Source organism: Myxocyprinus asiaticus, chromosome 40, assembly GCF_019703515.2.
Source record: "Myxocyprinus asiaticus isolate MX2 ecotype Aquarium Trade chromosome 40, UBuf_Myxa_2, whole genome shotgun sequence".
Lineage (NCBI taxonomy): Eukaryota > Metazoa > Chordata > Actinopteri > Cypriniformes > Catostomidae > Myxocyprinus > Myxocyprinus asiaticus.
The window spans coordinates 7,811,979-7,839,811 of NC_059383.1; the positions used below are offsets into that span (position 1 = coordinate 7,811,979).

General features: G+C 37.4%; 1 protein-coding gene across 1 annotated transcript in view; it reads right to left on the reverse strand.

Moving 5' to 3' along the window:
- The window catches only part of LOC127430436 (transmembrane protein 164), a 53,938-nt gene that overhangs the window by 14,918 nt on the left and 11,187 nt on the right, over nucleotides 1–27,833 (reverse strand). The window contains exons 2-3 of the mRNA XM_051680198.1: nucleotides 10,417–10,466; nucleotides 4,733–4,799 (exon numbers count right to left, since the gene is read on the reverse strand). Coding sequence (XP_051536158.1) covers nucleotides 4,733–4,799; nucleotides 10,417–10,466 — 117 coding nt within the window. The remainder of the gene's footprint in view (nucleotides 1–4,732; nucleotides 4,800–10,416; nucleotides 10,467–27,833) is intronic.

Sequence of the window (27,833 nt, forward strand, 5' to 3'; positions counted from 1 at the left end):
ATTGTGATGGCTAGACGATTGGGTCAGACCATCTCCAAAACCGCAGGTCTTGTGGGGTGTTCCCAGTATGCAGTGGTTAGTACCTACCAAAAGTGGTCCAAGGAAGGACAACCAGTGAACCGGCGACAGGGTCATAGGCGCCCAAGGCGCATTGATGCGTGTGGGGAGCGAAAGCTAGCCCGTCTGGTCCAACTGTAGCACAAATGACTGAAAAACATAATGCTGGCCATGATAGAAAGGTGTCAGAACACACAGTGCATCGCCGCTTGCTGTCCACCGCCGAAAGCGCCTACAATGGGCACGTGAGCGTCAGAACTGGACCATGGAGCAATGGAAGAAGGTGGCCTGGTCTGATGAATCATGTTTTCTTTTAGATCACGTGGACGGCCGGGTGCGTGTGCATCATTTACCTGGGGAAGAGATGGCAGCAGGATGCACCGTGGGATGAAGGCAAGCCGGCAGAGGCAGTGTGATGCTCTGGGCAATGTTCTGCTGGGAAACCTTGGGTCCTGGCATTCATGCGTGTGTTACTTTGACACGTACCACCTATCTAAAGATTGTTGCAGACCACGTACACCCCTTCATGGCAACGGTATTCCCTTATGGCAGTGGCTTCTTTCAGCAGGATAATGCGCCCTGCCACACTGCAAAAATTGTTCAGGAATGGTTTGAGGAACATGACAAAGAGTTCAAGGTGTTGACTTGGCCTCCAAATTTGCCAGATCTTAATCCGACTGAGCATCTATGGGATGTACTGGACCAACAAGTCTGATCCATGGAGGCCCCACCTTACAACTTACAGGACTTAAAGGATCTGCTGCTAACATCTTGGTGACAGATGCTACAGGACACCTTCAGAGGTCTTATGGAGTCCATGCCTCAACGGGTCAGAGCTGTTTTGGCGGCACGAGGGATACCTACATTATATTAGGCAGGTGGTTTTAATGTTGTGGCTGATCAGTGTATATATATATATATATATATATATATATATATATGTTATAAAAAATAATAATTCAGATAACTAAAATGCATTATATTATTGTGGCAGATCAGCATTGATAAAACAATACAAAAATTGGCTTTCGAATCCAATATATTGTTTATTTCCATATTATTGAACATTCATCAATTCATCAATCTGTCCAAGATTAATTTAAAAGGGCTTGTCAAAGACGTGTCAATGTACACCTGCGTTAGACGGACGCTTTTAAAGCTTGAATTGCTCTGATGGTAGGAAGATTCCTTATTGCGGTGTGGAGGCATGATTAATTGCGTTAATCTTTTTAACACTTTATTTTTTACATAATTATCGCACTGAATTAATGCGTTAAATGGACATCCCTAATTCATGTATGTACAAAAAAACTATTTAAATTTGCATAACATTCAGAAAGTCTGAAGGTGAAAGGTCACAACTGTTTTTTTCCCATTCGGGTCAAACTTGGCCTGTTAAGAAAATGGACGGAGCAGTTGGTTTTAAATAGTTATTCCACTTAAACAACTATGTTCAAAAATTATTTTTATTTTGTTTGTTTTGATGGTCTTGACAGTCACAACACTTGGCTCCGGTACCAAAATCTATGCAGTTTTCATAACATATTCTTTACCTGTGCCGGGTCAGAAATGACCCAATAGGAGGGTTAGAATAAATTTCACTTGCTTTGATATTCTTTAATGCAATGCTAAGATGTTTGTATATTAAGTATGGCCTAAAGGGACAGTTCACCAAAAAAAAAAAAATTATATTATTTACTTATCCTCTTCTCATTCCAAACCCATAAGACTGTATACAGTGTAATACAAAAAACAGAATTTTATAAAAATATCCTGGCTACTCTCTTCTAGAGGTCGACCGATATTGGATTTTGCTGATACGATAACTAAGGTAGTGGAAAATACAGATAACGATTATTCGGCAGATAGTTTTTAAAAAATCGGTTTATTGAAGGTTAAAAAATATGTCTACATCTTGCTTAAGATGACGGGCACAGAGGCAACAAGAGTCCAAAATTAATAAAATCTCAGGTCCAGTTTATGTTGCAACCAAATCCCAATAATAACCAAAAGAAAATAAGATTTAGCGCACGCAAGACCTTTAACTATGAACAAGCCTGCAATACACCAGGGACTATTATTTTGAAGAGTCTGCGCTCCCGGTTTACACAAACAAAACATGCACTCATCTACAATGTAATAAAAAATAAACACTATAAATTAAACCTGGTCATAGGCCAAAACATAATGTATGAGCAGTAATTCATCAACAGTAGATTATCATTGATCAATAGTAGAAGTCATGTGGCACAACAAACTCCACGTGTCATGGAGCCAGTGATTGTTTTTATTTCACCTCTAGAGGCTGCTGTTATACTGTAGAACCAATGAGTTCTAACTGTAGAATCCTCTAGTGCCGGAAATGGAGGAAAAATTATGAAAAAACCTACCAGTAACTATCTGCATTGATTTTTGCAGATAACTGATTGTTTAAAAAAGCAACTATCTGTGCCAATATATCGGTAAAACCGATATACCTCTGCTCTCTTCCATATTGTGGTGCTACTCCTACCAACAATACAAATAAATGGTTTAGAACATTCGGTGTAGACAGGGTGTAACTGACTCTCATCATGAGAGTTGATGTAGAATTAGGGCTTTATATGGGTCTTAAACAGTTTAAACCCTGATGATAAAGGTGCACTCAGCATTGTTTTCATGTTGCGTGTAGATGTAGCATCACACAAACGGAAGTTCTCGTTTATTAATGCCATTGTAGAAATTCGCAGTCAGCCATGATTAATTTATTCTTCAAGGGAATAGTGTCCAATTACAGAGGATTATTGAGATAAAACGAGTAACATTCAGTCAAGTATAAAGGCATATGATTATTCAGAGGCAAAGGAAACACTAGCAGTCACGCCTCAACTGGCTCCTGCCCGTCCTTGTGTTATGTAGTACTGTGTTCTCTCTCTTACAGCCTCACATGGCAAGATCTGTTTCCACGTACCCCTTATATGTTGTTTTCCTGTACTGTACCGTTTCCTTCCTCTTTATTAGCCCACTGATCGTTAGGCAGTTAAAACGAGCTGTTTGACACTGGTATGTGCACACATTTAAACTTCCCTCATTCTGGTGTGATTTTGGTCCTGTTTACTCAGATCGCTGATAAATAGGGCAGTATTTCTGAGAATACTGGTGTACACTATTCTGGCCACGTCCACACTAATCTATTTTTGTTTGAAAACACATCAAATTTCATCACATTGATCCACTCTAGAATGGTGATTTCCTCCATCGAAATCCAACCTCTCCATTAAAAACATACTTTGGAAAATGATGAAGTTAGGAAACTGAAAACGGATAAGCGTGGATGTGGCTTCTAAGAACAGCAAAGGGCATGTGCATTGATTAGACAGATATATATCGATGCCAAATAATCAGCTAATCTTTGGGCATATCAGTCGATATGCCAAAAATATTTCTGCAATTTTGTATACATCTTATTCATTATAATTAAATATGTATATTTATACACATATACATACACACACACACACACACACACAGAGTGGCCGCTTGGTCAAAAGTACTTGGATACTTAAAGGTGCTGTAAGTGATTTTAAGCGTTCTGGAATTTTCACGAGACTGAGCCGTTGAATTATTTATACTCCACTGATGGTCAGGTTTAGGTTTGGGGTTTGGGTTGGGGGGGGGGGGTACAGTTTATAAAACACATATTCCTCTTCACTGTATTACAGCCTGTAAAGCTGAAAACAACTCGCTTCACAACTCGCCTTTAGCGCCCCTCTGTGGACATTACACTTGCCACTGGGGGCAGTGTTTCAAATTTCGGGAAGCACAGACCGATTTCAGTTAAAGAAAAATCAACCTACTGTTTCCGATTTCACTGTGAGATCAGTCTGACTTAAGTCTTATTTAAAATGTATGAATGTCACTGCATTAGATTAAAATAATATATATTTCAAAGCAAGTGCAATTTATTTTAAAGAAAGGTACCACAAGCACACTTTTTAAACAACAAAAAAAACAGTTTGTTAGGTTTAATGACAAAACACTAGATATGCTCTTCAAAATTGAGACTAAGAATTGTGACACTTTGTGGTTATCAAACATAAGTGGAACTTGATAGGACACCTGTGTGAACATCTGGGGAACTGACTTCATACATACACTAACAACTAAAAATAAAATTTGGTTGAAAGAAAAATACAAAAAGGTAATTAAGCAACAAATTCCTCTTATTCTTAACTCCAAGACTGAACTTTAATCTCTTATCCTACATAAATCCTTGGAGTTATATAAGGCATTACTCAAACTTTCAGATTAAATGGAGCACACACACGCTCTCACACACACACACAATAGAAAGGAATGCACACACAACTGAGTAAATGCAGCTTTACCTTTAAACAGATTCTTTAACATTAGACTACCTCCAGAACAAATGTTTGAACCGTCACATGACACTAACAAGTTCAACATGACAACACAACCTTTTATGATCTGTGCTCCTGCCCTGTCATAATATCTAGTTTCACGTGGTCTGTCAGTCTGCTTTGACATTTTTCTTTGTTATGAATATCTATTGTTTTAACTCTATTGTTGTTTTGGGTCTCTTGAACATAGAAGAATTATTCGCTATGTTTGGGGAATCGTCAACTACTATGACATCAGACATCACTTATATCAATTTGGCTGTCAATTTACTCACCAGTCTGGTGTTGACCACTGGGAAGAGAAGGGCTAAAAGGGCTCCATTCAGCATGTGGACCTGAAGCCTTCAAAACAGAAAAGACTGTCAAAATCACAGTTGAAAAAAAATTAGGCAAGTCAAAATTATATCTGAAAGAGGCACTACAGGAGGACTGAGGTCTAAATCACAGTTAAACAAACAAAGTGACATTTTAAATGAATTAATTAGAAGATTTAGAAATGAAAAAAATTAGCACCATATAGTGGAGAAAACTATTTAGTAATATTACTAAACGTTAAAACATTACTTTGAGGTGTTATTACTTACAGTGGGTTATTTTTGTAACAGGGACAATTGTAATCCGATCCTTGTTTTAAAATACATTTTACGATCAAGTATTTCTTAAATTTAAATTATTGGATATTTATATTATTATTACTACATATTTTATGATACTATTACTGTTGGGACACATGAAGTAAGTCAGGTTTGGAACAACATTAGGTTGAGTAAATGCTAATTTTTGGGTGAACTATCTCTTTAAGGCTAGAAAAAGAGAACTAGAAAAACTGGTTGAAGGACAAGCACTTCTGTATCCCAGAGATTATCTTGATTAGCACAGCTAACAGGCATGTGAAGTCACGACCCCAACAACCCCTATTTTGTATGCAAATAAGTTCACAAGCATTTCCGTAGCTGTACTTAAACTACACAACATACATAGTCTTTAAAACACACACACACACACACATATACACATACAGTATATGTATTTAGACTGCCATATCATTCCATCTAAACAGACAAAAGATAAGACAAACTAGGTGTTTGTGATACACTGAATTGCTAACCCAAGAGTTACACACTACAGTTCACTTCAGAGCTAAACAAAAAGGGGCAAGTATGAGAGTTTTAGGCCAGTTGGTGGAACTGTCACTTGCCCTATCTGGTCAGTGCTGCTTTGTCACTAGCATTATTATGTTAATTGACCATAAGAATGTGTTATATCTTAAACATTTGTTTTGGGTGATAAATTAAACATGCTGTAATTTAAATGCATCATCAAGGTAACACTATCTAGCTGGTCAACACAGAAAGGGTTTGTCAGAATTGCAAGAATGAATACCCACATTTTACAACTTAGTTTTTCACCTCAATTTTAATTAACTTGACTCTTTTGTTTCTTTAATACAATTACTTTCTTAAAAACATATTTTCTAATATTGGAAAAAATAATACTTTGAGCTGCATTTGATACACAAAAGGTGCTACAACAATCTAATGTATTATTATTATCATTCATGAAATAACATAGTTGCATATTGTTTTGCAAATTATTAACCTAATAAATTTTTATTATTATTATTATTTATTTATTTAAGTAAACTGGGTTTTATTTTATTTTTTTAAGAACATTTAACATTAAATGAAAAAAAATATTTTTCTGGTGCCTATAAAATGTTTTGTTTAATTTTTAGTGTAAGTTCATTTAAGTTTTAATTGTAATTAATTTATTTTGTTGCAGGGACAGTGGAAAATTTGGCTAGACAAATAAATGCTTTTACTAATAGCTATTATTATTATTGATATTATATTACTATTATTATTATTATTATTATTAATAATAATAATAATAATAATAAGGGAGTTGCATTATAGTTGTTTATTATTTTAAAAATTCTAAATTAAAAACCTAATACATTATTTGTAGTAAATAGCTTTTTTTAAGAAAACTCTTCATTAAAGGAAAAAATTAAACACTAAAAATATACAGTTGCTAAAATTATATTTATTTTAATTTATTGTGGCATGGTCAGTAAAAATGTTGGCAGAACAAATAAACATTTTTCTAGTAGCAATTGTCTTATTATTCATGGAGTACATTATAGTTGCACAGTTTCCTATTTTTGAAAATTCAAAAATAGTACAGAGCAGGTGGTGCAGCTGTAAATACCTGAAGAGTAAACTGATTTTTTTTTAAAGAAAACATCACTAAAGAATATAAATAACTTTTTCTTATAGCATATGCTGTTGCTAAAAATAACATTATTTATTATTATTAGCATTAGTACTATTATTATTAATGGAGTTACATTATAGTTGCATAGTGTTTTGAAAATTAAATATTTTTTTCTGAAACAAAATATGCTGTTGCTAAAAATAACATTATTTATTATTATTATTATTATTATTAATGGAGTTATATTATAGTTGCATAGTTTTTGGAAAATTAAATATTTTTTTATCATATGTGCTGTTGCCAAAAATTACATCTATTAAAAAAAGAATTTGGGCAGAACAAATCAAATTTTTTACTAGTAGCAATAATTTTATTATTATTCATTATTGTTCACTTCATTATTATTGCATAGATTCCTGCTATTTTTGCAAATTAAAAACCTAAAATTATTTGTTGTAAATTCTTTGAAAAAACATTAAATGAATAATATAAGTAACTTTTTCTGACACTATAAAATATTGCTGCTGCTAAAAATGACATTTATTTTGCTTTTTTGTGTGGAAGGGAAAGTGAAAATGTTGGAAGAACAAATAAAAATCTTTACTAGTAGTAATTATTTGTAGCAAATTGCTTTTCTTAAAAAAACAATTAAAAAAATTTAAATAACTTTTTTTGACACTTAAAAAATATGTATATTTATATATTGTTGATAAAAATTACATTTAATTTATTGTGTGAGAATCAGTGAAAATTTTGGCAGGACAAATAAGACATTTTACTAGTAGCAATTATATTATTATTATTATTATTATTCACACAGTTCATAATAGTTAGATAGTTTCCAGCTGTTTCTGCAAACTAAAAACAAATTTTCTGTTGTAAATAGTTTTGTGTTGTTATTTAGAAAACTTGAAACCTAAAATATCTTTTTCTGATACATATTTTATGAAAGATGTAGCTAAAAATTTATTATACATTTTTTGTCTCTGGATCAGTGCAAATGTTGGCAGGAGAAATAAAAAATTTACTAGTAGCCTGAACAGTCAAGAGGAAAAAATCCTTACTGTTGAGCCAAGTACTTTGAACTGTTTGGTCAAAATGGTCACTAGGGATGTAAATCTGTCCAATTGCCAGGGGCTTTCCACATTAATATGCAGTAGAAGGAATGAGCAAGATTCAAGCTCAGATGATCCTTTTGAGGAAAACTATTTATAATGTGACTAATCTGATGTAATCTCTGAGGTTATTTATTATTTATTGTCATCTGGTTACATTACCAGTACAGCACATCTCTCATATAGTACATTAGAAGCTCTCGAGAGGAATTCAGCACCATAGTGTGTCTTATTATGAGGAGTCAAAATAGACAGAGGGACATTAACAATGTTGCGTTAAAGCCGTCACATTCTCTGGGGGGGGGGGGGGGGAGTAATTATATTAAGACAAGATAAAGCAAGTGATTGTGACTTGATTAAATGGTAGTGGGCAAATGTGGAAATGTTTTCATGAATTCAAGTTTATAGAAGTACATTAACCTAATAAAGAGGTGTCCAGGTCACATTTTGCCCCAAACCGTGCATTGTGACATTATTTCCAGGATAATTAAACTAATTTTTCCCCCAGTTCTCATTTATTGTCTTAGTCTCATAACGGTATTTTTATATAGTTTTTGAATATTGTAATATATCACATTACCATGGTATTACTATATATCCTCACCATATCATAGTACCACAGTACTTTTTCCTCTCTACCCCTATGATTTTGTCACTCCTCTACTTACCTTAAAATGAAAGTACCAAAAGCAACTTTAAATATTTAATAAAAGTAGTAGTACAGCTCAAGACATGTTTACCAAAATCATGAAAAGCCAATACTATCAGGTGACAATTTGTAGCTCAAGCGCCATCTCTGAAAGATCTTATCAAATCCTATTTGCTCATTTCAATTCTCCTCATTTTCAGCTGCAGATAACCGAAAATGCATGTGGTAATATCATATTACCAGTCGTTCCGTCATACTTGTGCACATGCGCGCATGTAAAGGGATTGATGACTGTAATCTTTTTAACCTGTAAGGCCACCGGCAGCATTGTTTCCAGTCAATCGGATTGGAGCTACATTTATGGCCCTGACCACCACTTTTCCACTTCTAGAAACAATGACCAGGATATACTCAATTCTACCCCATGAAAGCTTTCTCTCATTGGATAGGAACCTGCTTCCATTGAAAATGACATTAAGTCAATACGAAGAAATGGCATTCGCAACCCAATTTACTTCCATAATGCGACATATTTCCAAGTGTAACAGAACATTCAGGTAAAAAAAAGGGTAGGAATTGATTTTATGCATTGGGAACTGATTGGATTTGGTCTCTATATGGATGTAAGGGGTTGAAAAATAGGGCTTTGGTGAGCCAAAAAGGAAATCTTTCCAGAGGCAGAGCAAGTTATTCCATTTTGATGAAAGATTATGAAAACAAACAAAGCTTCCTTGGAATAACGTGCACTGATGAACTGTGCACAAGAAGAACAGGAAAATTTATTAAGAACGTAATAAGCAAATTCTAATTTCATGTTGACTTTAAGATATATAAAATTTGGGCTGGGCCTAGTTGTACCTATATGGCAGCAGAAAAGCTCTCGTTGAGGTTGAAAATGATATAGAGTGAGCCAACTGGAGGGGAACTATAAGACTCGTACTCTAAATCAAATGTAGTTTAACTCCGCAGCCACTAAGTAGAAACATTATATCCAAAGTCATTTAAAAGTGCACGAACAGCATTGTTTGCGGTTCAATCAGAGCAACCTGGGGTTAAGTACCTTCCCCCGAAGATTCAATATTGATAGAGAAGACCCATTACCTCTAACTGCAGTTCCTGAGTGAACAACTACATGGGATTGAACCTGCAAACTCTGAATTGGTGCTTTAGGACCATTAAGACTCCACAAGTTTATTCACCTTATTCAGCCCTGCCCCTTTTCAGTGCTAAGCTCCTCCTGATTTTGTCGCTTAACTTCCTGTTTGTATTGAAGCTACTGAGAAAGTTAGTCAAAATGTATTACACATGGGAGCACAGACAGTATTTCTCACCTAGGGGTGATATTGTGAGACTACACTATAGACTAAAGGGGTTTCCTTCATGAAAATGCTAGTGAGATGTTTTGCTGTCATGGTAAACACATAGGACATATGTGGTTTGTGCCAGCTGAAGGAAAACTTTGGATCGGTTCGAGCTGAACAATGGCTTGTCAGTTCTTCAGTGTGAAAAGCTCCTCATTGCCACCGACTGCTTATGAAAATTTCAAACATGACGGAAGTTGTCAGAGAGGCAGCGGGACCATCAACTAAGCAGGGAGATTAGTCGTTGAGGGTATTAACACGTGCATGACTTCCTTTTCCTGATTCTCCAACGACTAAGTAAATCAAGTTTACAACTGAAAATCAGCATATTCAATACATCACAGATACAGTTCCACTACAACACTGTCAAATAATAAAAATAAAAATCTTAAGCATCTGCAAGCAAAGGTGTTGACTGTTCAAAGGGCTATTTTAAGAAGAGTCTGGTGATCTGCAGAGGTCTGAATTCCTCATATGCCGAAGACGCCAAACACTACAGTAGTTACTGTCACTGGAAACAAATTGCACAAGAGGCCAAGTATGAAGGTGACAGAGTTATTGTGCAAGCGCTGAAGAAATCTTCACAGTTCTCTGAAAAGCAACCTCAGAGTACTCACCTAAAGATGACCATGGCGGTTTTGCAGGGAGGACATGCAAGCAGGAAAATCTGGAAAAGAGGAAGTGATAAAGCTCAATGACTTTCAGGGGAAGTCAACAGTTTTGTGTTGTAATCTCTGCTTTAGATAAAGCGGATATTGCACTAGAACAAACTGATTGTTACCCTGCTTGAATAGCCATCCCAATGCTTAAACGGAATGTTGCGCAAATACACTACATGGCCAGAAGTATTGTATGTGAACACCCAATCACCACACCCATACTGTATGTGCTTGATGAACATTAATTCCAAAACCATAGGCATTAGCAGAAAGTTGGTCCTCTCTTTGCTGGTATAACAGCTTCCACTCTTCTGGGAAGGCTTTATAATAGATGTTGGAACATGGATCCAGGGATTTGTCCCCATTCAGACATAAGAGTGTCAGTGAAGTCAGGCGCTGATGTTTGGTGATGGAGAATCCGTGTATCATTTGTTCATTTCATATTCAATTAGGAATTCAAAATTGGAAAAACTAAAAACGACTTATTTAATTATAATTTTACAAAACCAATATTAAAAAACAAATAATGACTTGTCTTTCGTAATTTCGATTTACTGCTCAAGTTAAAAATAGGAAATTGGAAAAATAGCCACGGGACACTGTGTGTTTTGATTATTTGATTTCACTAATATATGGCTTGAATATTTGATTCACACATCTGGGTGGACATGAAACTCCCCTTTCTTCTGATTGGTCAACCTGCACCATTATCTTCCTCAGTGCTGTGAGACAGAATAAAAGTTCTCGGCTGTTTAATTGTTCAGATAAATTTGTCTCAGTTAATATTAAATTCTTTACCATTTATTCTCCAAAACTCGGCACATTTATTGCAGCTGAGCTATTTCTCTCATCAAATAGTCAGACACAGTGCCTACACATATCCATAAAATGTTCACTGAATGCAGACAAGGTTTCGTCTTCATGCGGATCAGCATTAAGACAATCACTGCCAAGTGAAGCAATTGATAAGAGCACACGCACACACAATTAAGGTGTTTATTAAAATGAATCCCTCGCTCTGTATGACAAATGTCTTCTCACAGTTATCCTTATTCATGCCACACAACTTGTTTTATTCATTTAAGAGTGGTACCATGCAGTGCAGCTGATCAGTTGGGCACTGGTGGTCCACATTGCACTGGGGAATTGGCTGGCTTCGCAGTTAGGGTGACCAGACGTCACTTTAAAACCGGGGACAGTCCCGATTTTACTGTAATGCGTCATGGTGGATTTACAGTTGGGACACCTTCTGTCCTAATAATTAGTCTAAGGCAGCTATAGTTTGATAGTTTTAAATTTAAATCAGTGTTTTGTGCATTTTTTAAATGAGAAATCATCAAAGAGTAAGGAAAAGAGACGAGCATTCATGAACTTATTTTAGCGTAATTTCTATGATGAGCAAGTCCCTCACACCTAAGCTGGGAAAAGTTAGTTTTAGGTTCGATATTTTTGGGATATTCGGTTTCCGGCAGCAAGTTTGCAAAGATTTCGCAAACTTGGCTTGATGTTATGGTAGGGCCTATATAAATATAAATAGTATTTAACTATAATATACAGACATAAAACACAGCACTTAGAACTCTCAGTTGGTGTGGCTGCAGAATAATTTCATTTCTTAGCGTACTTAAGGGGCCATCTGAAAATTCCACTCACTATTAAACACAGGTGGTGTCCAATCACTCATTCAGCTGATGTGCAATTTAAACATAAAACATTAAAAGGACACTTTTATATTACAAATGTTGTAGTAGGTTGCCATTTAATAGACTGACATACTACAGATGAGATGTTTACAGTAAGTCCATTAATGAGTACAGTATTAGATTATTTTTGAGAAAAAAAAACAAAAATTCACCAAAATATTATTTCACATTCCAAAGGTTGTAGTAAGTTCCCAGTAGATAGACTGATTTACAACAGGTGAGATTATTACAGTAAATCCAATAATATGAGTACAGTATTACGTTATTTTAAGAAAAACATCATAAAAATTCCTGAAAATGTTATTTTCACATTCCAAAGTTTATGGTAACTTCCCAGTGTACAGACTGACTAACTGTTAAAAATCTCACCTGCAGTAAGTCAGTATATCTACTGGGAACTTACTACAACCTTTGGGATGCGAAAATAACATTCTGGTGAATTTTAGTTAATTCATTTTTAAAATAATCTAATACTACTCATATTATTGGACGTACTATAAAAATCTCACCTGTAGTAAGTCAGTCTGCCCACTGGGAATTTACTACAACCTTCGGAATGTGAAAAAGTTTTCGTTAATTTTAGTGATTTTTTTCATAATATAAGTGAATACTGTACATTCATATGCACAGCCATCACTCTGTTGATCTACTACAACCTGTGATTTTTTTTTTTTTTTTTAATGTTTTGTTTATGACAGAACATGCAAGTCAATAGTCAAATAAATGACTGCTCTGACGCCAGTGATGTTTTAGTTGTGGGTGGAGTTTTCAGACGGTCCCTTACGCACCATATCCCTTAGGCGAATATCCAACGAATATCGAAACCTAAAACTAACTTTACTCCGCAGTTAAACGTAAGCCTATGTCTTTACAATGTAGGCATGTGCTTCAATAGTCTTATGAATGTATGGTTATTTTCGTCATCTCATTTAAAACCATGCCTTTTCAAACCAGAGCAATGTCAAAGACAGCAGGTTTATGTGTAGGGCTGTCTGATAAATCGGACTATTTGATGAGAGAAATAGCTCAGCTGCAATAAACGTGGCGAGTTTTGGAGAATAAATGGTAAAGAATTTAATATTAACTGAGAGACGAATTTATCTGAACAATTAAACAGCAGAGAACTTTCATTCTGTCTCACAGCATTGAGGAAGATGACGATCCAATTCATCCCAAAGGTGATCAACAGGGTTCAGGTCTGGGATTTGTGAAGGCCAGTCAATTTCTTTCACACCAGGCTTAGTAATCGATTTATTTATGGATCTTGCTTTGTACACAGGGGCATTGTCATGCTAAAAGATTGCATGACTGTATGCTTGACTTAATGCACCTGTTGGCAATGGGTGTAGCTGAATTAGCCAAAGCCATTAATTAGAAGGGGGTGTCAACATAATGTTGGCCGTGTAGCGTTTTTTCAACCTAAAGGCCTATTCACACCAACAGTGATGTGAATTTTCATCAGCCACTGAGAAAAGTTTGCATACGTACACAAACCCATACACAAGCACACATACAGTATATAAATACTGTTTTGATAATTTTGGTTTAAATAGACATTAATATCTTAGCTTAATATTTATATGAATGTATAAGTAGCTTACAACTGGTGGAGCACGGTCATGATTTCGAAGAATGCACATACTGATATATACCACGAATGCACTTAAAATCGTGTTGGATGAAAGAATCCATGAAATGCATTGATGTTCTCAATGCAAACATGGAAAAGGCATATTTTAGCTGCTTTGAGTGGCCACCACTTTTTTTTGACCATTTTAATAACTTTTTTGCCTTCACAAGCAAAGCAACTGCCATTGTGGAACGCTTACAGACCGCTTTCTCCTGGTACCTTTTTGAGTTGCTCTAACCCCATGGTTTTAAAACTTGGGGGATGCGCCTCCCCAGGGCTGACGTATCTTCATGTGTTGTGTCAAATGCAGTTTCACATAGAGATGGAGACTGGCTCATGTGATGCGAGTTTAGACCAAATATAGGCTAAAAAACCTTTAAGAAGTCCCACTGTCATAAGGACAAGCATGTATTTTCAATAAAAATTATGCAAAATGCAGTTTCATATTACTAATAGAAATATTTGAAGCTGTTTATCATGCACCAGTCTATGAAGCATTGCGAATGAGTCTTAAGGAGAGGCACAATCTTGCAAATTTTGCCAGAGGTGGGGCTTACTGTTTAAGACTTTGAAAACCACTGCTTTAACAAAATGGAAGTCAATTTCATTATTCATTAAGAAAGTAAATATAAGCAGCCAAAAGAGACCTGACCTGACGAAGACCTGTCAATGTTTTTGATTCTTCAGAAGGGTGCTTGGCTCACAGTGGGGCATCTTATCTGCTTATTCATATTTGTACCTGCTTTGACCTTCATGCGAAAGTGTTTGACAGTACTGGCCTAGTTCAGCAGAAGATATCAACATGTTATCAGTGGTTGAGTGTTAATCAAACAGCCATTCAGCTGCTAAAAAATGGGGATGTGGCTTACTGAAAAGATAGATAACATTAAACTAGAAACATTCTGGACCAGTTTGGTGTCACATTGAGAGGTACACTCAACACAACTGTGACTAGTGGTCGACCGATATATCGCAGAGGCCGATAAATTGGCCGATATTTGGAATTTTTTAATTATCGGCATCGGCTGATAAATTTTTCCGTTTGGCCGATTTGTTTCTTGAGGGCACTGAGAATCGCCTGCTTGTATGTAAACGACCAGTCACAGTTCGTTTTGTTGTTATGTGCCATCGTGTTACTACAATAATAGACCGGTGTGCAACACAGTGTCATTTAAACGATCTGCATATCAGAGCCGCGGCAGACGCGTTTTACCTCGTAATGTTAAAGTGCTCACCTGTTTCATTCTCCCTCTCTCTCCTCAACAGTTCCCTGTAACTTTTCTAATGCTAAAAGGCAAATATCAATAAAACTTCTATTATAAACTGTCTGCAAATATGCAGAATATATCTTGTTTAAAAAAGATATAATTCACGAATATTATGAAAATCCAGTTTTCTTCCCGTTGAGCGCTCACCCAATATCTTCCTATCTAATTCCATTAGCCAGAATCAAAAACTTCAGGATCAAAAGTTCTTCTGATTCACAAATCATGACGGTCAGTCCGTGACGATCCAAGCAGGCGATCTAGGTCATTTAAACTGTCAGGAGATTGCTGCTCACGCTGGATCCGCATGAGGGCGTGAGAGAAACCTCAAAGTAAAAGTGCTTCACATGTGCTTCGAGTAAATTGAGTAAGTGTGCTTATTCACTATGCACTGTATGTACAATTGGTTTGATTCTGTATTTTCTTTAGAAAATGTGATTGCTAATGTGGACATGCCATCCATGGTTGCTGGACTACTGTGTGTACTGTTATTTCCTTCTTCCTAATATATTAAAAATTTCTTCGTGCAAAAAAATGTTTTATGACTAAAAAGAAATCAGGAGAAACTGCTGTCTACCATTTAAAATACAACATTATTTTTATTCTTTTTTACAAAGTTAAATTTTAGTGTGTAATTGAGTAAATGTAGTGATAAATAAGAGTTTATTCATTTTTTAGCAATTTTATCTTTATGTTATTTACCAAGTTAAATTGTGTGATATATTAGCATTGCATCAGCCTATCAGCCACACTGCTCTCTTAATATCGGGCATTAAAACACCCATATCAGTCGATCACTAACTGTGACTTATCATATTGTGCATCTTATTTTCATGCCACTTTCATTATATGTAGTACTGTGCAAAAGGTTTTTTAGGCACTTGTGAAGGATTTCTTAAAAAAATTATGACATAAATAGTTTTCATGAATCAATTAATGTCATACAAAGTCCAGTAAACAGAAAAAGAGCTAAATCAATATTTGGTGTGAACACTTTTGCCTTCAAAACAGCATCAATTCTCCTACTTACACCTGGACACAATTTTTCTTGGTTGTTGGCAGACAGGATATTCCAGACTTCTTGGATAATTCACCACAGTTCTTTTATCTATTTAGGCTGTCTCAATTACTTCTGTCTCTTCGTGTAATCCCAGTCTGACCCAATGTTCAGTGGGGGGCTCTGTGAGGGCCATGCCATCTGTTGCAGGGCTCCCTGTTCTTCTATTCTATTTGCAAAAGGAATGTCCTATTGACACATTAAAGTAGCAGATATAAATAACCATCTTAAGACAAATGTTTTTGTGAAACATCTTATTTGCCTAAGACTTTTGCACAGTAATGTACAATCATACAATTTATATATATATATATATATATATATATATATATATATATATATATATATATATATATATATATATATATACACACAAATATATAAATCTATACAGTATACACACATATACAAAATACATACATATACATACATTATATATATATATATATACACACTGGTGGACAAAAGTTTGGAATAATGTACAGATTTTGCTGTTTCGGAAGGAAATTGGTACTTTAATTCAACAAAGTGGCATTCTACTGATCACAAAGTATTGTCAGGACATTACTGATGTAAAAAACAGCACCAACACTATTTGAAAAAAGTCATTTTTGATCAAATCTAGACAGGCCCCATTTCCAGCAGCCATCACTCCAACACCTTATCCTTGAGTAATCATGCTAAATTGCTTATTTGGTACTAGAAAATCACTTGCCATTATTTCAAACACTGCTGAAAGATATTTGGTTCATTAAATGAAGCTTATCATTGTCTTTGTGTTTGTTTTTGAGTTGTCACAGTATGCAATAGACCGGCATGTCTTAAGGTCAATATTAGGTCAAAAATGGCAAAAAAAAGAAACAGCTTTCTCTAGAAACTCATCAGTCAATCATTTTTTGAGGAATGAAGGCTATACAATGCTTGAAATTGCCGAAACACTGAAGATTTCAAACAAAGGTGTACACTACAGTCTTCAAAGACAAAGGGAAACTGGCTCTAACAAGGACCAGATGTACAAACAAACAAGAGGAGAACTACGTACAGTAGTCTGATAGCGGTGTGGCAATAGCACGCAGCGGCCACTCCGGATCAAAAATGGTGCTATTTTTGTTTCTTAGCCCGATTTTTACGGCACATGGACATCGGAGCAACTGGTGTTCGTGTCTACCATCACTAGACACTGCTAAAAGTATAAGAATCATGCAACAACCAAGCTGCATGATGATCTGCTGGAGACACTATGCGATCTCAGCTTGCTGCGGGGACCAGGCCTCCAGTCTTCAGTGGCCAGGGGAGGGGACGTCGTAAGCGGTGTGTGAGGAAGTGGAAGCACGGCAAGAGGGCGGGGGTCCATGCTAGGCTAAAAAACAAACCCTAGCCGGCCGGCCCATCTATCCTGCTCTCAAATGTCTGCTCCCTGGACAATAAATTGGACTACATCTGACTCCAGCTGACTGAGCGGCGTAAGTTTAGAGTTTATTTTCATGGAGACGTGGCTCAGCGACAGAGTTCCAGATGCCGCCATTCAGCTAGACAGGCTCGCCTCGTTTCATGCCGACAGAAATGCAGCTCTATGCGGTAAGGCTCACGGTGGTGGCTTGTGTGTTTACATCAACACGGAATGGCGCAAGAACTCAGTGCTAGTTTCTAGTTACTGCTCATCGTTGATGGAGTTTGTGACTGTTAGATGCAGACCATTTTATTTACCAAGGGAATCACAACTGTCCTCATAATCGGAGTGTACATTCCCCCCAGTGCTAATGCTAAGGAGGCGCTCTGTGAAATGTATGGGGCTATTAGTAAACTGCAGATTGCACACTCTGAAGGACTGTTTATTGTCACCGGAGATTTCAACCATGTGAATCTCAAGTCAGTGCTCCCTAAATTCTATCAGCATGTGGACTTTGCAATGAGAGGGGTGAACGTACTGGATCTTATTTACACAAATATCCCCGGCGCGTACTGTGCGGAGCCCCACCCCCAACTCGGCTACTCAGACCACATCTCTGTTATGCTAATCCCAGCATACAGACAGCTCGTCAGACTCTCCAAACCGGTTCTGAAACAGGTGACAATCTGGCCAGCAGGAGCCATCTCTGCTCTTCAGGACTGTTTTGAGCACATTTACTGGCACATGTTCAGGGAGGCTGCCACCAATGGCGACTCCACCAACTTGGAGGAATACACGGCATCAGTGACCAGCTACATCAGCAAGTGCATCGATGATGTCACTCTCTCCAAGACCATCACCACACGCTCCAACCAGAAGCCGTGGATGACTGTGGAGGTGCGTGCACTGCTGAGGACCCGAGACTCCGCCTTCAGAACAGGCGACAAGGCGGCCCTAAGAACAGCGAGGGCCAAACTGTCCCGGGCCATCAGAGAGGCAAAGTGCGCACCCGCCCAAAGAATCCACAGCCACTTCCAGGACATCAGCGACACGCAGCGTATGTGGCAGGTCATCCAGGCCATCACCAATTATAGGACAACATCACCTGCCTGTGACAGTGATGCTTCCCTTCCAGATGCGCTGAACGACCAGGTTCTATGCCTTACCACGGCTGATGTGAGGAAAACTCAATGCAGAGTCAACCCACGGAAGGCTGCTGGACCAGACAACATTCCTGGCAGATTGCTCAGAGGATGTGCAGACCAGCTGGTGGATGTTCTTACTGACACCTGCAACATCTCCCTGAGCAGCGCCGTCGTTCCAACGTACTTCAAGGCCACCACCATCGTCCTGTGCCGAAGAAGTCTTCAGTGTCCTGCCTCAATGACTACCGTCCCATTGCACTCACATCCATCATCATGAAGTGCTTTGAGAGATTTGTCATGAGGCACATCAAGACCCAGCTGCCCCCCTCACTGGACCCCCTGTAGTTCGCGGACCCCCAACCGCTCAACAGACGACGCCATCATCACCACCCTCCATCTGGCCCTCACCCACCTGGACAAAAAGCAAATGTACGTTCGAATGCTGTTCATAGACTTCAGTTCAGCATTCAACACAATCATTCCTCAGCACCTGATTGGAAAGCTGAACCTACTAGGCCTGAACACTTCCCTTTGCAACTGGATCCTGGACTTCCTGACTGGGAAGTCAGTCCGGATCGGAAGCAGCATCTCCACCACCACCACCCTGAGCAATGGGTCCCCCAGGGCTGTGTGCTCAGTCCACTGCTGTTCACTCTGCTGACTCATGACTGTGCAGCAATGCACAGCTCGAATCACATCATCAAGTTCGCCGATGACACGACCATGGTGAGTCTCATCAGCAAGAACGACGAGTCAGCATACAGAGAGGAGGTGCAGCGGCTAACGGAATGGTGCATAGCAACAACCTGTTTCTGAACATGGACAAAACAAAAGAGATGGTTGTTGACTTCAGGAGAGCACGGAGAGACCACTCTCCGCTGAACATCGAACATCCTCTGTGGAGATCGTCAAGAGCACCAAATTCCTTGGTGTTCACCTGGTGGAGAACATCATCTGGTCTCTCAACACCAGCTCCATAACCAAGAAAGCCCAGCAGCGTCTCTACATTCTGCGAAGGCTGAGAAAAGCTCATCTCCCACCCCCCATCCTCACCACATTCTACAGAGGGAATGTCGAGAGCATCCTGAGCAGCTGCATCACTGCCTGGTTTGGAAATTGCACCGTTTCGGATCGCAAGACCCTGCAGAGGATAGTGAGGACAGCTGAGAAGATCATCGGGGTCTCTCTTCCCTCCATCATAGACATTTACACCACACACTGCAACCGCAAAGCCACCAGCATTGTGGATGTCCCCACGCACGCCTCACACAAACTCTTCACCCTCCTGCTGTCTAGCAATAGGTACCGAAGCATTCGGGCCCTCACAGCCAGACTGTGTAACAGTTTCTTCCCCCAAGCAATCAGACTCCTCAACACTCAGAGACTGGACTGACAACACACACACACACACACACACACACACACACACACACACACACACTCAACTGAACACCATCCGACTCCCTTTGCAATTTTGCACATTTCTGTATTATTACTGAATTTGTTTGCTCCTACTATATTCATAAAATATTGTATTTAATTTCTTGTCACTTCTACCTGGCTGCTACCCCAATAACTGCTATGTCCATATATAGTATAAGCTTATCAGCTGAATACTATGTCATAGTATGTTATGTTTACATTCACAGCATTTTCTATTATATTGCAATATCTTTTTGCACGACCTGTTTCATCTGACACTTTCACACTAGAAATATGTACTGGTCGGTGCTGCACTGTCTCTTACTGTGCCTATTGTCCTGTTTCAGCAATTATTGTACCGTCTTGTACTGTTTGCACACGTTTGCACATGCACTTTATGTAGAAATGTGTAGGTCTTTTAGTTCTGTGTAGTGTTTGTTTTATGTTGTTTCATATTGTTTTTTTGAAGCACCATGGTCCTGGAGGAATGTTGTTTCATTTCACTGTGTACTGTACTAGCTGTGTATGGTTGAAATGACAAAAACCACCTGACACTTGACTTGATCAGAGTAGTTTGAGAAATAGACACCTCACATGTCCTCAGCTGACAGCTTCATTGAATTCTACCCACTCAACACCAGTTTCATGTACAACATTAAAGAGAAGACTCAGGGGTGCAGGCCTTATGGGAAGAATTGCAAAGAAAAAGCCACTTTTGAAACAGAAAAACAAAAAGAAAAGGTTAGAGTGGGCAAAGAAAAACCTATTTTTTCAAACTCCTCCTGGAGCGTTTGCCAGATTTTAACCAAAATCGAATCAAACCACCTTCAGACCACGCTGACAAAATGTTATGGATTTCGTGTTGATAAACCAAACCATTTTCATTTAACACAACAATGAATTTGATGGCACGGTGCCAGAATGGTTTTCAGGCTCTATCTCGGCAACGCTTTGGCGTATTGACATGAAACTTTACATGTGTCATCATGACCGCACCTTGACCACACCATACCAATTTTGTGACAGCGCCACCTTATGTTCAAAAATAATAAGCTTTTATATCCCATTGCAATTGATAATATTCATGGTTTTTCAACCATTTTGCCTAAAATCATGACCAGATTGCTTTAATTACTTATTTTTTGCCATTGTTGTGCCTAATAATAGTTGATGTGTTTGGCCCCTTAATTGCTGATTGCAGCTATATTCTTCAAATTGTAATAGTAATTTTTCATGTTATTAATGTCCTGACTATACAGTGTGACCAGCTGAATGCCACTTTGGTGAATAAAAGTATAAATTTCTTTCCATAAGATTAAAATCTGTAAATTATTCCAAACATTTGGTCGCCAGTGTATGTCAGACCAGTGTATGGCCATTCTCTTTTGACCTCTCTCATCAACAAGGCATTTCTATCCACAGAACTGCCGCTCACTGGATGTTTTTTGTTTTTGGCGCCATTCTGAGTTAATTCTAGAGACTGTTGTGCATGAAAATCCCAGGAGATCAACAGTTACAGAAATACTCAAACCAGCCCATCTGGCACCAACAATCATGCCATGGTCCAAATCACTGAGATCACATTTTTTCCCCATTCTGATGGTTGATGTGAACATTAACTGAAGTTCCTGACCCGTATCTGCATGATTTTATGCACTGTAATGCTGCCACATGATTGGCTGATAATCGCATGGATGATTGTTGGTGCCAGACGGGCTGGTTTGAGTATTTCTGTAACTGCTGATCACCAGGGATTTTCACACACATCAGTCTCTAGAATCTACTCGGAATGGTAGCCAGTTGTCCTTTGTCTTTGAAGACTGTAGTGTACACCTTTGTATGAAATCTTCAGTTTTTTGGCAATTTCAAGCACTGTATAGCCTTCATTTCTCAAAACAATGATTGACTGATGAGTTTCTAGAGAAAGCTGTTTCTTTTTTGCTGTTTTTGACCTTATATTGACCTTAAGACATGCCAGACACATAAGATATTCAGACTTTCTTTAAGAGTCAAATATAAGTGTATTTTGTATATAAGTGTAATTTTTCACTTGGTTATACTTCTGCGAGACTACCCTTTCTCACCTTTTTGTTCAATCCATTTTTAACTCACAAAAAAAAAAAAAAACTCTCTCTTATATTGCCAATTTTCTTCACGTTTACAAATGCACAGGTGACACATATAATGTATTATGATACAATAAGTCGTGAGCTGCAGCAAGCTCGTGTGCTCGAAGGATGAGCGTCCACGCTCCAAAGTGTGCCTCAGCTGGATGCAGTTTCAATCTCTCCCCCTTAGTTCGGGACACTTCGCACAACTCATAGAAGAGGTGCCGAACACACAGAGAAATGCCAGTTTCGGAGTTTGTAGTTATTTACATGATCTGCTTCCTTATTATTTGAACTTTAATAAAGCTATAACGCATTAAATATAACTGCATTAAAGTTGTAACAACGGGGTGTTTCCTTGAAAGACCCTCAACATGCAAGTTTTGCTTCAGCAGAGCGGCAGCTCCGGCTCCGCTTATTCCACAACAAGAGTGCTTCTGTATTTACTTATTTGGTATTTTTGTATAATTCCCCTCATACTTTTCAATCTACACCACCTGAAGCTGTAAAAGTTTATTGTGTGTCTGGACTGTTAGCTATGTTTTTTTCCTCTCCTTAGGTCAGGCGCAAGCTGCAGTGTTGCTCTCGCGCATCATCATTAGAGTTTCGTATGATCTCATTTTACGTAAAATTAGATCAAACGACTATTTGACAACGGAAATTTTTGTCGACAATTTTTCCATTGTCAGCGTTGTCGATAATGTCAACTAATCGTTTAAAGGTTAGTATGCGGTGCCACAGGGATCAGTTTTAGGGCCTCTGCTTTTCTCCCTATATTTGCTTCCCCAGGGTGACATTATGAGGAACCATGGAATTACTTTCATGACGAACTTTATATTTCTTCGAAACCCAACGAAATTTCACAATTTTCCAAATTAACAGAGTACATAAATTATATCAAAAAGTGGATGGCTAGAAATGTCCTTCTAATCAATTCCGATAAAACAGAAGCACTAAAAACATAAGACGCTAAAATATAATCTGACTCTTGATGGATGTACTGTAATGTCAACTTCTACAGCAAAAAATTTAGGTGTTATATTTGATAGCAATCTAACCTTTGAAAAACTATTTTCCAATATTTGTAGAACTGCATTCTTCCACCTCAGAAATATTGCTAAGTTACGACACATACTGTCTGTTTCTGATGCCGAAAAACTAATACATGCGTTCATGACCTCAAGACTCGATTATTGTAATGCATTACTAGGTGGATGTCCTGCAGGTTTAATAAATAAACTTCAGTTTGTAGAACCAAGAAATATTTTATCGGCGTTACATTGGCTACCTGTTAAGTTTCGTATTAATTTTAAAATTCTGTTAATTACTCACAAAGCTTTGAATGGTTTAGCTCCAAAGTACTTAAGTGGCCTTCTATCATGCTATAATCCACCACACTCATTACGATCGCAAAACTCCGGTCTGTTAACAATACCGAGAATTTCAAAATCCCATTTTCCCATATCATTTTCATATTTGGCTCCTAAACAATGGAATAGTCTTCCTAGCAGAGTTCGGAACTCAGACACACTCTCTCAGTTTAAGTCTATACTAAAGACTTATCTATTCAGCCAGGCATACACCTAATTTATCCCTATGTTCATTGTTATGCTGCTTTAGTTAGGTCTGCCGGAACCGGAAACACTTCTCTTATTCTTTAAACCTGCTTTAAAGTGAATGGCATTTATGTTAATTTTATTCTATTTCCTTCCATGTCTCAAACTCTGGATTATATCCTGAGGTTACCAGAGCCTGCCAGATTTATCTCCAATCCTAAAGTGAGTGATGATGACCAACTGCAGCATGTGCCAGCCAGATTTCACTTCAGTTTACTAAGACAGACTTCACAGAGGATGAATTGATGCAAACTCAAAGACATGGGATTCTTCATGAGCCTGTCTGAAACATGGACTCAGGATGAAGTTCACCAAAATTACCTGCCATAAACTACCAGCCAGACTGCGATGCTCTCCCTGAATGATACCTATATCAACTTGGTCAAAGGAGGGACAAAACTCTCTTATAAAAAAAATGAACTATATAGAAAATGAATTAACCACTAACAAAAGCCTTCATCAGCCAAAATCAAAGGACAATACATCTACATGTATTTCCTCAGTTAATAAAGGATGACTTCAAGGACATTAACACTAAAACTTATAGTTCAAACAAAATCATTTTGTTTAATCATTGACCCACAACACTTAGTTTACTAATTTTAACCACTAATAGTTCTAAACATAAATAACTAATATTGGTATTATATTCATACATTTTCTGTTATACCATAATTTCATGTACAGTTTACTGTCCAGACACATCGCAAAGGTTCTGGCCTATTCCAACCAGAGTTTAGAACTCACACAGCGTTGAATAAAATGTTAGTATCTAATGTCAAATTGGTAAATGCATTAAACATGTTAAAAGAATTAACACGTTAAACATTTTTAATTAATTGCATGTGTTAACACATTAATTTAGTCAGCTGTAATGTATAGGTATATATTATTTTTTTATTTGCTGACAGCATCATAAATATTTAATAAAAAAAAAAATACTTTGCTTCTGACAATTTAAAAATATGTTGTTAAAAAAAAAAAATCTAAATAAATTTTTTTGCCTTGAGGCCAGTGAAAATGTTGCCAGGCCATGTAAAAATGTAAGCTATGGCCCAAAAGAAAAAAAGCCAGTATCGATTTACAATAAGTTTCCATTTGTTAACAGTAGTTAACATTAGTTTACATGAACTAACAATGAACAATACTTTTACAGCATTTATTAATCTTAATGTTAATTTCAACATATTCTAATGCATTTTTTAAATCAAAAGTTGTATAAGTTAACTTTAGTTAATACACTGAACTAACATGACCAAACAATTGTATTTTTATTTACTAACATTAACAAAGATTAATAAATGCTGTAAAAAATATATTGTTCATTGTTTGCTCATGATACCTAATGCATTAACTAATGTTAACGAACAGAACCTTATTGTAAAGTGTAATGGAAATTCCTTATTGTTGAGCCCTGTCTGGCAAAATCTACAGCCATAAAACAGCTTTATCCAAAGCAGCGTTCATTTAGATTGACATGACTTAATAACAGCTGTTAAAAGGGAGGCCAGCGTTTCCTTTCTCATGCATTAAGAGCAGCTTGGGAGTAAGACCAACAGTGAGAAACAGGACAGCAGAAGATAAATCCAGTCAGCAGATGTCATTATTCCAGGTGAGGTGAACTAAGGCAGGATATGACATGTTATGTAACAAGATGGCACTGCTTTCACCCTGTCGTTCACTCGTACGCTCTCGTGGATGAGTGTATAACCCCAGTACGATAATATAGTAGTTACTGCAATGTTGCAACTGAGAAAACAACATCAATGATATCCTCAACTAAATTAGTAAACTCAATCCTACGGTGTTCTGGCTGGTTGCCAAGCTAATGCTATGCAGTGTTTTGAGTATTTTTTAGTAGCAATAGGCCGATATATCGGCCAGGCCGATTTATGGGACACTATTTGGCCATTTTGCTTTTTTTTTTTTTTTTTCATTTAATGAAAAGTAATGAAGCATAGTTATGCGGCGAAGTTTAATATTTAGTTTTCAAATACCAATAAGCAATAATAGTGATTTGATTTTGATTATGTGTAAATAACCTTTATTCACTACACCACACAACCAGAGAAGTCTAAACCATGTAACATCACTGAGTGCAACAAAACATATTGTGTATATGGGTAATTACACATTTCATTGAAGGGTTATCTAGGCCAGTACCCCCCCCCCCCCCCGAGCAAAATATAATCTGTTAATGTGAATATTAATGCATCGGAGGGGGAAATCACAAATGTATTCATTTTACTTAACCTATAAAACTTGGAAATATAAAACTAATAATTTAAGAACATTAATATTGTGGGATGGTATATTCACCTTAAAAAGTTATATGCATATTTATGATATTTATTGTCAAAAGATCTCTTAAGTTTTTGGGTCTATTTTGATAAAGATCTCACCCAGCAAAACCCATCTTCAGTCTGACCCATTATTAGGTACTTTAAAACAGCCAACGACAGCTGTTAACGACTATTAACAATAGTACAGCAATAACGATTTCGTGGAGACACCACCATGTTTTGGTATGAAGAAAAGCACTTAAGGTCCGTAAATTTGTTTATTAAAAAAAGGTGATACAACCAAAAAAGTTGGGAGAGTATGAAAAATGCTAATAAAAACAAAAAGTAGTGATTTGTAAATTATATTTACCCTTTGCTAAATTGAAAACACTACAACTACACATTATATGATGTTTTACACTGTGAATTTCATTTTTTTAATAAATTTCTTTATGTACAGTAATTTAAAATCAGATGATTGCAACATGCTCCAAAAAGTTGGGACAGGGGCAATTTAAGACTAATAACAATTTGACGAGTTAAAATAACAAGGCAATGTGAAACAGGAGATGTTAAACAGGCAAGGCAATCGTGTCATAGTATATAAAGAGCATCCAAAACAGCCTAGTCCATCAAGAGCAAGTACCATTCAAGACTTTTCAATTCGTCAACTGATGTTTCAGCAAATAATCCAGCACTTTGAGAACAATGTTCCCCAAAGACAAATTGGAAGGATTTTGGGCAATTTACCCTCTACAGTGCGCAATATAGTTAAAAGATTCAAGGAGTCTGATCAAATCTCGGTGCGTAAAGGGCAAGACGAAAACCATTTCTGAATGCACATGATCTCTGATCCCTCAGACATCACTGTCTTAAAAAGCATCATTCATCTGTAATGGATATCATGAACATGGGCTTGGGATTACTTTAGTAAACCTTTGTTAGTCAACATCATTCGCGGCTGCATCCACAGATGCAAGTTAAGACTTTACTATGCAAAGGAGAAGCCATACATCACCACTGTCCAGAAGCGCTGTCGACTTCTCTGGGCTCGGTCTCATCTTAGATGGAAAGCAGAACAGTGGAACCGTGTTTTTTGGTCCGATGAGTCCACATTTCAAATAGTTTTTGAAAATCAAAGCTGTCGTGTTCTCCTGGCCAAAGAGGAAAAGGACCATCCAAGCTGTTATCAGCGTCAGGTCCAAAAGCCAGTGTCTGTATGGGCCAGGGGCGTGTCAGTGCCCATGGCATGGATAACTCGCACATCTGTGAGGGCACTAGTGGTCGACCGATATGCAGCACAGTGTCATTTAAACGGTCTGCATATCAGAGCCGCGGCAGACGCGTTTGAGCTCGTAATGTTAAAGTGCTCACCTGTTTCATTCTCCCATTCTCTCTTCAACAGTTCCCTGTAAATTTTAACTGTCTTGTCTAATGATAAAAAGGCAAATATCAATAAAAATTATATCATATACCGTCTGCAAATATATGCATATCTCGTTTAAACAGATGTAATAAAAAACCTCACACAGCTTCAGCAGATCCAGCATCCTGTGGAGCGCTCATTTATTTACCTCTAAAGCATGTATTCTAACAGTCTCTCCTCAACAGTTCCCTGTAACTTTTCTAATGATAAAAGGCAAATATCAATAAAACTTCTATTATATACTGTCTGCAAATATGCAGATATCTTATTTAAACAGATGTAATTCACAAACCTCAAGAAAATCCAGCGTTTTCTTCCCGTCGAGTGCTCA